At 46.0% G+C, this 11,286-nt stretch overlaps 1 protein-coding gene across 2 annotated transcripts in view; it reads right to left on the reverse strand.

Annotated features, from left to right (window-relative positions):
* Window positions 1-11,286, reverse strand: part of LOC138950549 (cytoplasmic aconitate hydratase-like) — a 39,654-nt gene that overhangs the window by 8,549 nt on the left and 19,819 nt on the right. For both annotated transcript variants that reach the window (XM_070322264.1, XM_070322265.1), the window contains 8 exons: window positions 11,108-11,236; window positions 7,589-7,736; window positions 7,087-7,222; window positions 6,023-6,107; window positions 4,834-4,990; window positions 3,959-4,023; window positions 2,248-2,307; window positions 857-961 (listed from right to left, as the gene is read on the reverse strand). In XM_070322264.1, coding sequence (XP_070178365.1) covers window positions 857-961; window positions 2,248-2,307; window positions 3,959-4,023; window positions 4,834-4,990; window positions 6,023-6,107; window positions 7,087-7,222; window positions 7,589-7,736; window positions 11,108-11,236 — 885 coding nt within the window. The remainder of the gene's footprint in view (window positions 1-856; window positions 962-2,247; window positions 2,308-3,958; window positions 4,024-4,833; window positions 4,991-6,022; window positions 6,108-7,086; window positions 7,223-7,588; window positions 7,737-11,107; window positions 11,237-11,286) is intronic.

Raw genomic sequence — 11,286 nt, forward strand, 5'->3', positions numbered from 1 at the left:
GGGGAACACACTTTTTCTAATTCTCTCATGTATCCTTTCTTCTGTCTTGTGAATTGTGGCATGCATTGCAATAAATACAACTAAACACACTAAAAACATCAGTTCCGAAATAGGCAATATCTCTGTGGCCACCACACACTCAGAACGACTGCTATCTCTCTGCTCGACTGCTATCTCTCTGCTCGCGGCATCCAGGTTATCAACACAGCATAACAGAGAGCTGGGGCCACGCACGCTAGCGCTGCAGACAAAGAAGAGTGCAGGTCTGGCCCTATATATTTCAGGCGCCAGTGTGGGCGGAAGGGGTTGGAGGAAGGAAAGGGTAAATAGGCAGGAGGAGAGTGGTACTGCCGGTTATTTTTAGCTGGTGGCAGCCTGGCAGAGAGTACCTCACACGGAACACAGTGTCTTTCGTTCTCTCTCTCCCATTAAAACACAAATCCCACCCCCAAACATCCACCACACGGATATTCCCAGGGCTTCATTTCTGCCTCCTTAGCCGCAGGCAGACTGCTATTTTCAGCATCCTTTCCATCACCGCTCTCCATAGCAGTGCTGGCTCGCTCAGAACCTTACACTGATAAGTATCATCTTCTGGTGAAGCGCGGTGTAGAGCAGAATCATTTGGGTATAACAAGCAAGCGAGCTTCACAGTGTGCTGGATGCAGCTGTTGTTTCTTTCTTTATTTAGTGTTTAACGTCGTTTTCAACCGTTCAAATGCAGCTGTTGGTAGCCTCTGCCTTGACTATTTTTAACTCTAAAATGCAGGCCAGGAACAGCTGTTACCAACTCAAATGAACAAACCATATTCCAATCCGCCTGAGTTTTCAACCATTCCCTGCCATGCCCACTCACCATGGTCTGAAAGAAGGGCGGGTTCTTGATGTACGTCGACTTCTCGTCCCAAGCGTAGAGCTCAGACTCTGGAATGTCCAGCGCGTTCCAACGAGAATTCCCCTTCTGCTCAAAGAAACCAACAGCCATGTGAACATTCATCTACAATACAGTGGAACACCCCTTTTAGGCCTAAAAGTGGAGGTAACTTTGCAGACAAATCTGAAAAAGCAAGGTCTTCTTCTTCTTCTTCTTCTGCGTTCGTGGGCTGAAACTCCCGCATACACTCGTGTTTTTGCACGAGTGGAATTTTACGTGTATGACCGTTTTTACCCCGCCATTTAGGCAGCCATACGCCGCTTTCAAAGGAAGCATGCTGGGTATTTTCGTGTTTCTATAACCCACCGAACTCTGACATAGATTACAGGATCTTTTCCGTGCGCACTTGGTCTTGTGCTTGCGTGTACACACGAAGAGGGATAAGTCACTAGCAGGTCTGCACATAAGTTGACCTGGGGGATGGGAAAAATCTCCACACTTAACCCACCACGCGGCCGCAGCCGGGATTCGAACACTCGACCTTCCGATTAAGAGGCCGACGTCTTACCACCCCGCCACAGCGCCCGTTGAAAGCAAGGTCTCAAAAAGAAGAAAGTCTTAAAAGGGGGGGGGGGGGGGGGGGAGGAGGGAGAGAGGGGGGGGGGGGAGGAGGGAGAGGGGGGGGGGGGAGGTTGTAAAAGGGAGGTTTCACTGTTCAACCATTTTAGTTTGAACCCCAAAACACCATAACCCACACTATAATAATTAATACCATCTCAATTTTTTCACCATGATAGAATAAGTTAGCTTAAACTTAATATGTCTACTCTCTAATTGTACACATTGAAGGCAACAACAACAACAGTAAAACGTTGAATTTTAGGCTTTTTTGTGTAAATGTACAATCAAAATATAACGTGGCTTAGGTGGACACATGTCCCCAATGGCATAGATCAATCCACAGACCTGGGGACCCCTGTTTTGTACTTGGAGTATTCTCAAACAAACTTGGCGTATTTTCACACACCGTTTGAACATCCATGAATTCAAAAAGCTTCACCAGCGTCCAACGCACCGTGAGTTAAGTTTACTAATACATTTAAAACAAATGCTTCTTTCAATGTTTCCTGACAAAAACTGTAATCATGTGTCAAAATACTGGATCAGCTTTGGGATGCGCTTGTGAAAACAAGTAGTCCAGGAATGTTTCTCGTCGTATTTCTTTCCACTGACCGGACTGATCGTATTGTACACAATCAAGCGTACAAAATACGGCAAAATCGTATGAGTTCCTAGGTCTCATCAGTCCACATGTATGAGCGTTTGCTGAATAAAAATATCATCAAGATAATTATAATGAGGAAAAGCCTCACAGAGATCCTGGAGTAGACGTCGTTAAACATGGCCGGGACGACGTGCTGCTGTTCCACCGCCTGAACAAAAAAGAAAATAAATTGAGAAGTATAATACCTACTCCTCCCGCCTCCTCCATGAAAACTAATAGTGCGTGCGTGTGTGAGTGCGTATGTTGACCCCCCCCCCCCCTCAATGAACATACCAAAACAAACTTTTTCAAACCCCTCCCCCCACCTTCATGCAAACTAATAGTGTGTGCATGCGTGCATGTGTAAGTGTGTGTTTATACATAGACCAAATAGCCTGGACCCCCAACTCGTCACGTTTGAAAGGCCAGCGATTCGAAGACAGTGAAAAGAAAGCACGCTCCAGTTATTTGTGACAATGGGAGGTGACAATGAACTGGATTTTCCAAAACTCCAAACTAAACTTAACAAAACTCATCGAAAAACATGTTCCATATGCACTTTTGCTGAGTTTATTTTAGCATTTTCAGAACTTACCTCGGCAACTTCGTCCATGTTTACAATCGACACCGGATATCACGTCCCCCTGATTTCTGAAAGGCTTGTAAGCGTAGGTTCCTAAATGCGAGAAGCCGCTACCTCGTAATAGAGAGAAAGAGCGGAGAGAGAGCTAGTTGGCGGTCCAGGATAAATGGTCTATGGTTTAAATGAATCTTTTACATCTACTCGGGAAGATTATTTGTATACATCGAGAGTGCTGGTTATACAAGAATCGTACATTTATTCTAATGTTATGTTTCAGTCATGCGCTTGTCTTCATGGTTATGCGCCACCAATGTAATTTTTCAGATTGAGATGATAAAGTGAATTTGATTTGATTTGATAGATACCAAAACCAACATCAATGATTAGCTCTTCCCTCCTGCCCCCCTTTCTCCATAAACAAGAAGGGCAAAGCCCATACGACTCACATGCTTTACACATTTTTCCTACCAAAATACATGTGACCTTGACCCAAGGTCAAGGTCATCCAAGGTCATGCAACAGCAACACAAAGCTGTTAATTCAAGACATAGGAAGTACAATGATGCTTATTGGCTCTGTCTACCATGATATATGGTCACTTTTAATGGTTCACTACCTTATTTTGGTCACATTTCATAAGGGTCAAAGTGACCTTGACCTTGATCATATGTGACCAAATGTGTCTCATGATAAAAGCATAACATGTGCCCCACATAATTTTTAAGTTTGAAACAGTTATCTTCCATAGTTCAGGGTCAAGGTCACTTCAAAATATGTATACAATCCAACTTTGAAGAGCTCCTGTGACCTTGACCTTGAAGCAAGGTAAACCAAACTGGTATCAAAAGATGGGGCTTACTTTGCCCTATATATCATATATAGGTGAGGTATTCAATCTCAAAAACTTCAGAGAAAATGGGAAAAATGGGAAAAATAGCTGTTTTTTAGGCAACATTTATGGCCCCTGCGACCTTGACCTTGAAGCAAGGTCAAGATGCTATGTATGTTTTTTGGGGCCTTGTCATCATACACCATCTTGCCAAATTTGGTACTGATAGACTGAATAGTGTCCAAGAAATATCCAACGTTAAAGTTTTCCGGACGTCCGGACGGACGACTCGGGTGAGTACATAGACTCACTTTTGCTTCGCATGTGAGTCAAAAAACCACACACAAAAACTAGTCAATAAAGCCCACACAAATGGTAGAGGGATGGAGTGAGAGGCGGTGCACTGACCATGATTTCATCTCGTGACGGCCAGATATCCCTCAGGAACACTGGCTTGCCCTCAAGGTTCGTGCCTGCAAAACAAGCCAGCAAAAACAATGTGTTAGCCAATCTCATAGTCATCAACAGTTAGCCAATCTCTCTCTTTCTCTCTCATAGTCATAGACCCACATAAACACATATATACATGCACACATACATACACACAATCGCTCACTCTCTCTGTCTGTCTCTCTGTCTGTCTCTCTGTCTGTCTCTCTCTCAAACACAAATAATTTTTTTATATAAACAATATTTGAATTATTACAATCTAAGCCATCGCCCATGAGGGAACAAGAACAATAAAACACCCCAACACTCTAATGGTCTGTCTGTCTGTCTGTCTGTCTGTCTGTCTGTCTGTCTGTCTTTCTTTCTTTCTTTATTTGGTGTTTAACGTCATTTTCAACCACGAAGGTTATATCGCGACGGGGGAAGGGGGGAGATGGGATAGAGCCACTTGTCAATTGTTTCTTGTTCACAAAAGCACTAATCAAAAATTTGCTCCAGGGGCTTGCAACGTAGTACAATATATATGACCTTACTGGGAGAATGCAAGTTTCCAGTACAAAGGACTTAACATTTCTTACATACTGCTTGACTAAAATCTTTACAAACATTGACTATATTCTATACAAGAAACACTCAACAAGGGTAAAAGAAGAAACAGAATCCGTTAGTCGCCTCTTACGACATGCTGGGGAGCATCGGGTAAATTCTTCCCCCAAACCCGCGGGGGGTACTCTAATGGTAACAAGTAAGATACGACAGAAAGAGAAAGAAGAAAATCAGTAAAGAAGACAGTACAAACTAAAAAAGAAGACAAAATGACTGGAAGAGCTTACCGAGGGGCTCCGTGTCAAAGTCGATGCTGACAGTGCCGGCCAGTGCGTAGGCGATGACTAGAGGCGGGGACGCCAGGTAGTTGGCTCGGGTCAGCGGGTGGATTCGTCCCTCAAAGTTACGATTTCCTGACAGCACGCCGCACGCCACCAGGTCTCCCTGTTGAGTTACAGCAACCCTAGTCGTCAATATGGTTACAGTGGAACCCCCTTTTTAAGACCTCCAAAAATCTGAGAAAATCGGGTCTTAAAAAGGAGGGAGTCTTAAAATGGGGGGTAATTTTACAGAGGTTATGAACAGAAAGTCTGAGAAAACAAGGCCTTATTCTTTTTCTGCGTTCGTGGGCTGAAACTCCCACGTACACTCGTGTTTTTTGCACGAGTGGAATTTTACGTGTATGACCGTTTTTTACCCCGCCATTTAGGCAGCCATACGCCGTTTTCGGAGAAAGCATGCTGGGTATTTTCGTGTTTCTATAACCCACCGAACTCCGACATGGAATACAGGATCTTTTTCGTGCGCACTTGGTCTTGTGCTTGCGTGTACACACGGGGGTGTTCGGACACCGAGGAGAGTCTGCACACAAAGTTGACTCTGAGAAATAAATCTCTCGCCGAACGTGGGGACGAACTCACGCTGACAGCGGCCAACTGGATACAAATCCAGCGCGCTACCGACTGAGCTACTTCCCCGCCCTACAAGGCCTTATAAAGGAGGGTTCTTAAACTGGGGGGTCTTAAACTGGGGGGTCTTAAAAGGGGGTTCCCCTGTACAGGAAATGTAGTTGAGGCAAATTAGGCAGGAAGGGAGGGGAGTGGGCACCGCCCTCATAAAGCTCAGCTCTGCCAGGATTGGAGATCTCTAACCAAATAAGAAAAAGAAATAACCAAAGAAATGAAATCAAAGCAAAGTAAGGACAGAGCACCAAGTACGTCTTTACAGGATGGAATACATTCGTTCAGTGACGTATTCTCACGTTCTATCCCCCATGACCCATTCCTCTCGGCATTGTGGGAGATGAAACTTGATTATATGGGACTTCAACCTGTTACTCCCTGAAGCCAATGAAAGCGTCAGTCCTACGGACACCTGTATCACTGACCTTCTCAATGATTATATGGGACTACCTTCACCCTGTTACTCCCTGAAGCCAATGAAAGCATCAGTCCTACGGACACCTGTATCACTGACCTTCTCGATAGCGTCGCCCACTTCCTGAGGTAGAGGGCCGCTGTTGCCGATACACGTCATGCACCCGTAGCCCACAATGTCAAAGCTGAAACACAGCACGTCATCCTTAAAGGCATGATCTTTCCCCTGTTCAACATTCAGCTCACAATCTCAGATCCGACCAGGCTTTTTACAAAGGGCACCCAGGGATTGTCAAATAAAAAAATGTACTCACCAGCCGGGCGAGTAACTTCAAGAAGTTAAGTCACTAGCCGGGCAAAAATGTCACTGGCACGGTAAATACTACACACCAAATTATGAATGTCAGATTTCATTACACAATTAATACGACAGGAGCCTGATTTTTTTTTCCACAAGAAAATGGCGGCGGTTTTGCAGACGACAGAAGTTCCTGCTCCTGCAGTGTTTCTATGGCTTTAAAATTCAATATTTCAACCAAAAGTGTTGTATTTGACCAGAATTTGCATAGGCCAGCTGAGCGAGTTGCCAGGCGGTTTCTACTAGCCCGGTTGATTTCTTACTCGTCCCCGACGATCGGGCGGACGATTTAGCTATCCTTGGCTCACCATCTCAGATCGGACCAGGCGGTTTACATGGGGCACCCCTCCTCTTGAACATCCTAGGTGCCTTCCGTAAAGATTGCTCGCTCTTTACGTAGGGCACCTAGGATGTTCTCAAGCGGTGAGTGTTTAAACGAAAGGGTGTTTGTACTGTGTGTAAAAGCCTGACAGTATCTGTGATGGTTTACGGGAGGCTTACTGTGCCTGTTAGTGACACAAGTAGCTTTTTGTAAAATTAATTCAGAGTAAAATAAAAATAAATCACTTTGCACAAGAAGCAGTCAGGATGTTGATGTTAGGAATGTGTTCAGACAGACAGACAGACAGACAGACAGGCAGACAGACAGACAATCAGACAGACAATCAGACAGACAATCAGACAGACAGACAGACAGACAGATAGACGGACAGACACACAGACGGACAGACACACAGACAGACAGACAGACAGACAGACAGACAGACAGACAGACAGATGTAAGTGACAAAGCAGAATGAAGGTACCCCAGTTTCTGCAGGTATTCGGTGACGCCGCTGTCCCTGAGGTAGTAGGTGACAACACCACTGCCCGGCGACAGACTGGTCTTGATGTACGGCTTGACCGTCAGACCCGCCTCCACCGCTTTCTTGGCCAGCAGACCTGCACACAGCACCATGACACCAGACATCATACAGTGAAACCAATGTACATTATTTGCATTTTTGACCAAACTACAGTATGACTTTCAACACAGATCAAGACAGCCACTGCTCTTCCAGACTAAAACTAGACACAGATATCGACACATACATACACACACAGAAACACACACACAGACACACATACACAAACACACTTAGACACACACACACACACACACACACACTTAGACACACACAGACAGACACACACGTATACACACTTAGACACACACACAGACAAACACACACACACACACACACACACACACACACACACAGAGACACACACACAAACACACACAGAGACACACACACAAACACACACCTGCGCCCAGCATGACAGAGGGGTTGGAGGTGTTGGTACAGCTAGTGATGGCGGCGATGACAACCGAGCCGTGTTTCAGCGTGTACTCCTGACCTTCATACACAAAGGGAAACTCCGCCCCCTGCTTGTCCTGGGGTATGGCGTAACCCTGGAAACAAACACCCACAACCGTCACAGCCCCACCACATTTTGTTTCTATTTTGTACATTGTCATTACTTTCTTGTGACGTTTGTCCCATTGCTGTGAAATTTGATCGCTTCCCACAGCTTTTTCTGGTCTGTATTTTAGTTGGGGAAGGTGTGGGTTAAACATAGCCAGGGCGGTGGGAATCATTTGGCTTCAATGAGCTACTATAGGTCCCTGAAGGTGTGAAAGAAATAATGGTACAATTAGAAATGCTAAGAAAAAGAAATGGGCTTTGAAGATGTAGGGACTGTAGGTGAAATGCAATGTAAATTATTCAATCCTCCCTGGACCTGTACACCCAGCCCTCCGACTGTCCCCTTCGTTCTGCTGCTGACCCACTCCGCCTTCACATCCCTCGCTCGAAACTCGCATCTGCTGGTCAGCGTGCATTTCCCTCCGCGGGCCCCTCCGTCTGGAACTCCCTGCCGCTTGAGCTTCGCCAGAGCCCCTCTCTTGGCGCGTTCAAGAGTAGGTTGAAGACTCAGTTCTTCCCGTAGCTGGCTGCGACTTTCATGTTCGACAGTGATGTGTTGTGCCCCAAAAGACATTCTTGTGCTGTGCTCTGTGAGAGGTGTTTTCTTTGTGCTTAATATTATTTTGTTTGGACCTAGCTATTGATGTGTACATTGTTGTTAAACAGTTGTTTGTTGTATGTTTACCAGGGTTTGCTAGTGTGTGATTGGGTTTGTGTCTGTCTGTAGATGTTAGTTTCTTTGTTAGCCCTGTGTTGACAACTCTTCGACAAGCGCTTAGAACTGTACCCACGGAATACGCGCTATATAAGCTTCATATTGATTGATTGATAAATTGCAAGTAAACTGCATGGCCCTAGAACATCAAGACATGGCTAGTACAGAGTTGAGCTGCAACCTGACGGGCGCTGTGGCTGGGTGGCAAGACGTTGGCCTCTTAATCGGAAGGTCGTGAGTTCAAATCCCGGCCGCGGTCGCCTGGTGGGTTATTAGTGTGGAAATTTGTCCGATCTCCCAGACCCAGGAAGTTTGGTTGAGGTTATAAGGGGGTTTCTATGATTAATTAGAAAAAACACACAGTAAACACCAAGGTCAACTGATGTGCAGACCTGCTAGTGGCTTAACCCCCTTCGTGTGTACACACAAGCACAAGACCAAGTGCGCACAGAAAAGATCCTGTAATCCATGTCAGAGTTTGGTGGGTTATAGAAACACGAAAATACCCAGCATGCTTCCTCCGAAAGCGGCGTATGGCTGCCTAAATGGCGGGGTAAAAACGGTCATACACGTACAAACCCAATCGTGCAAAAACACAAGTGTACATGGGAGTTTCAGCCCACGAACGCAGAAGAAGAAGAGCAGCAACGTAGGCCCCAAACATACAGGAATGGCCAATGAGAGCGTCTGCTGAATGAGGGGAAAGAGCTCGGTCACCTTCGCCTAATGTTGCCTGCATCTCACTGAATGGTGCTCGGTCACCTCCGCCTAATGTTGCCTGCATCTCACTGAATGGTGCTCGGTCACCTCCGCCTAATGTTGCCTGCATCTCACTGAATGGTGCTCGGTCACCTCCGCCTAATGTTGTCTGCATCTCACTGAATGGTGCTCGGTCACCTCCGCCTGATGTTGCCTGCATCTCACTGAACGGTGCTCGGTCACCTCCGCCTAATGTTGCCTGCATCTCACTGAACGGTGCTCGGTCACCTCCGCCTAATGTTGCCTGCATCTCACTGAACGGTGCTCAGTCACCTTCGCCTAATGTTGCCTGCATCTCACTGAATGGTGCTCGGTCACCTCCGCCTAATGTTGCCTGCATCTCACTGAATGGTGCTCGGTCACCTCCGCCTAATGTTGCCTGCATCTCACTGAATGGTGCTCGGTCACCTCCGCCTGATGTTGCCTGCATCTCACTGAACGGTGCTCGGTCACCTCCGCCTAATGTTGCCTGCATCTCACTGAATGGTGCTCGGTCACCTCCGCCTAATGTTGCCTGCATCTCACTGAATGGTGCTCGGTCACCTTCGCCTAATGTTGCCTGCATCTCACTGAATGGTGCATCAATCAACAGCAAAAGGAACATGTGGAAGGTTTTGTGTTCGAATCCCCCTTCAACGGATCACGCTTTGGACTACACAGTCCGGATGACACGACCCACATTATCCGAATAGGGATAAACTCTTTTCCGCTTCTTTGCAGAATATGGGTCGTACATGAACCACGCCATCCCAATAGGGATAAACACCTTAAAACACCTTTAACTCCACATGGGTCGTCCACAACCCACACCATTCCGACTGTATAGTTCAAATGATGTCATTGTTAATTTGTTTGTTTACAAAGATAATCTTTGAAAAAAATGGTCGACAGGAAGGTGCTATGGTGTTTGAGGATTACATGAAGTCTGAATCAAAAACTCCAACTAGTTTTATAGAGATACAGACGCTTTTGTGAGGCTCAGGGCTCGACAATAACGAATGCCCGACAGCCCGGGCAAGCGTTTGAACCTGTCGGGCAAGTAAACATTATGACCAGCTGCCCGACGGGGCAAATGACAATATTATGTCAATGAAAATTAAAATGTATTCAAATACTTTGGCGTACAAAGGACCAAACTTCCGAAGAACAAGACTCTTCCAATGTTTCCCCCAATGTTATCGATCGCTTCTGCTAACCGGAAATGCTTTCGTTCATGTATTCACCCCATTCAGGAATTTCCGATTTGGTGACATTTCTTTAATCTAACGCGGCTTCTCATTGGTTTAGGTCACGGCTAAGAGCCAATCAATGAAGAGCTATCTGAAAACTGAGAAGCACAGTTCAAAATGGCTTCGCAGTCGTCGATGTTTCCTTTTTAACAACTTCAAAGCGCGGTGTAGATGACACAGACGATGGTTCGAAACGAAAATCCCAGAAGAAGGCATTCGAGGCCTGTCGTGACCGGAAATTCCTCTCATCTTGGCTTACGGAATTCCCGTGGGTAAAATACGACGACGAAAAATGTCTGATGTTCTGCAAGGTAAGGATTTTAACGTTTACATGTTGTGTTGTTTTCATGTTGTGTTGTGTAAGAAAGAAATGCTTGCAAAACATCTTTGAGCAAAAGAGTCAGTGTGTTACTGTTTGCGTTACTCCGTTTTATTGTTTTATATCTCATTCTCTATTTAGTTTATTGTGGCAAGTAATAAAAAAATGGGGCAAGTAGTTTTGATGTGTACTTGCCCGACAGGGCAAGTTGTCAGAAACGTTAATGTCAAGGCCTGGAGGCTGTGGGTCGTCCACGACCCAGGAAGCTTGGTTAAGGTTATAAGGGGATTTCACTGTTACACACAACGCTCCTCTCTCAGCCCTGCCCGTACTGACCTTGCGTCCGATCTTGTTGTTGAGACAGGCCTCAAAGTCGGCCTTCATCTCGGTGACGGGAACCTTATCGTGCGGCATTTTGGGGCCCGAGCAGCACGGCACCACCGTCGACAGGTCCAGCTCCTCCACCTGGGAGTCAACACAAATATATTACAGGTAAGGCATCCGCACGCGTGCGC

This window comes from Littorina saxatilis, linkage group LG16, assembly GCF_037325665.1.
Source record: "Littorina saxatilis isolate snail1 linkage group LG16, US_GU_Lsax_2.0, whole genome shotgun sequence".
NCBI lineage: Eukaryota > Metazoa > Mollusca > Gastropoda > Littorinimorpha > Littorinidae > Littorina > Littorina saxatilis.